Raw genomic sequence first — 1,414 nt, forward strand, 5'->3', positions numbered from 1 at the left:
ACTGGGATGGACTGGGATGGGTTTAGGATGAACTGGGATGGACTGGGATGGGTTTAGGATGGACTGGGATGGACTGGGATAGGTTTAGGATGGACTGGGATAAACTGGGATGGACTGGGATGGGTTTAGGATGGACTGGGATGGACTGGGATAGGTTTAGGATGGACTGGGATAAACTGGGATGAACTGGGATAAACTGGACCTTCACTGGGGCCCCTAAGAAGTTTCCTGAGCATTACTGGTTTGTACTGGTTTGTATTGGTTTAAACTGGTTTAACCTGGTTCCTACTGGTTCAAACTGGTTTAAACTGTTTTAAACTAGTCCATTCTGGTTCAAACTGGCCTATGCTGGTTTAAACTGGTCCGTACTGGTTTAAACTGGTTCTTACTGGTTCAAACTGGTCTATACTGGTTTAAAGTGGTCCAAACTGGTTCAGACTGGTCCGTACTGGTTTAAACTGGTCTGTACTGGTTTGAACTGGTCCAAACTGGTGCGTACTGGTTTAAACTGGTCTGAACTGGTTCAAACTGGTTTTTACTGGTTTAAACTAGTCTATACTGGTCCAAACTGGTCCGTACTGGTTTGAACTGGTCCAAACTGGTCCAAACTGGTCCGTACTGGTTTAAACTGGTCCAAACTGGTCCAAACTGGTCCGTACTGGTTTAAACTGGTCCGTACTGGTTTGAACTGGTTCTTACTGGTTCAAACTGGTTCAGACTGCTCCGTATTGGTTCAAACTGGTTTAAACTGGTTTAAACTGGTTTATACTGTTTTAAGCTGGTTTAAACTGGTCCGTACTGGTTTAAACTGGTCCGTACTGGTTTAAACTGGTCCGAACTGGTTCAAACTGGTTTTTACTTGTTTAAACTGGTCTATACTGGTCAAAACTGGTCCAAACTGGTCCGTACTGGTTCAAACTGGTCTGTACTGGTTTAAACTGGTTCAGACTGGTCTATACTGGTCCAAACTGGTCCGTACTGGTTTAAACTGGTCCGTACTGGTCCAAACTGGTCCATACTGGTTTGAACTGGTCCAAACTGGTCCAAACTGGTCCAAACTGGTCCGTACTGGTTTTGCAGACCTACGCCGAGATGGACCCGACCACGGCGGCGCTGGAGAAGGAGCACGAGGCTGTGAGTGACCCAAAATCAACAAAAATGACCCCAAAAATGACAAAAAATGACAAAAAAATCACAAAAAAATTACAAAATTCCCAAAAATCACAAAAAACCAAAAAAAAATTGAAAAAAAATTACAGAAAAACACAAAAAAATCACCCCAAAATCACAAAAAAAATCAGGGCCATTTTAGGTCATTTTTATTGGAATTTTTTTGGGAATTTCGGGATTTTTTTTGGAATTTCGGGATTTTTTTGGGAATTTTGGGAATTTTGAGGATCCTGTCCCATTCCAG

General features: G+C 42.6%; 1 protein-coding gene across 1 annotated transcript in view; it reads left to right on the forward strand.

Annotated features, from left to right (window-relative positions):
* LOC130587550 (histone acetyltransferase KAT8-like) overlaps positions 1-1,414 on the forward strand; it is a gene marked incomplete at both ends in the record, with an annotated part of 12,921 nt that overhangs the window by 3,538 nt on the left and 7,969 nt on the right. The window contains one exon of the mRNA XM_057388532.1: positions 1,081-1,167. Coding sequence (XP_057244515.1) covers positions 1,081-1,167 — 87 coding nt within the window. The remainder of the gene's footprint in view (positions 1-1,080; positions 1,168-1,414) is intronic.

This window comes from Malurus melanocephalus, unplaced genomic scaffold, assembly GCF_030028575.1.
Source record: "Malurus melanocephalus ecotype Western Australia unplaced genomic scaffold, MMel_1.1 scaffold_2075, whole genome shotgun sequence".
Lineage (NCBI taxonomy): Eukaryota > Metazoa > Chordata > Aves > Passeriformes > Maluridae > Malurus > Malurus melanocephalus.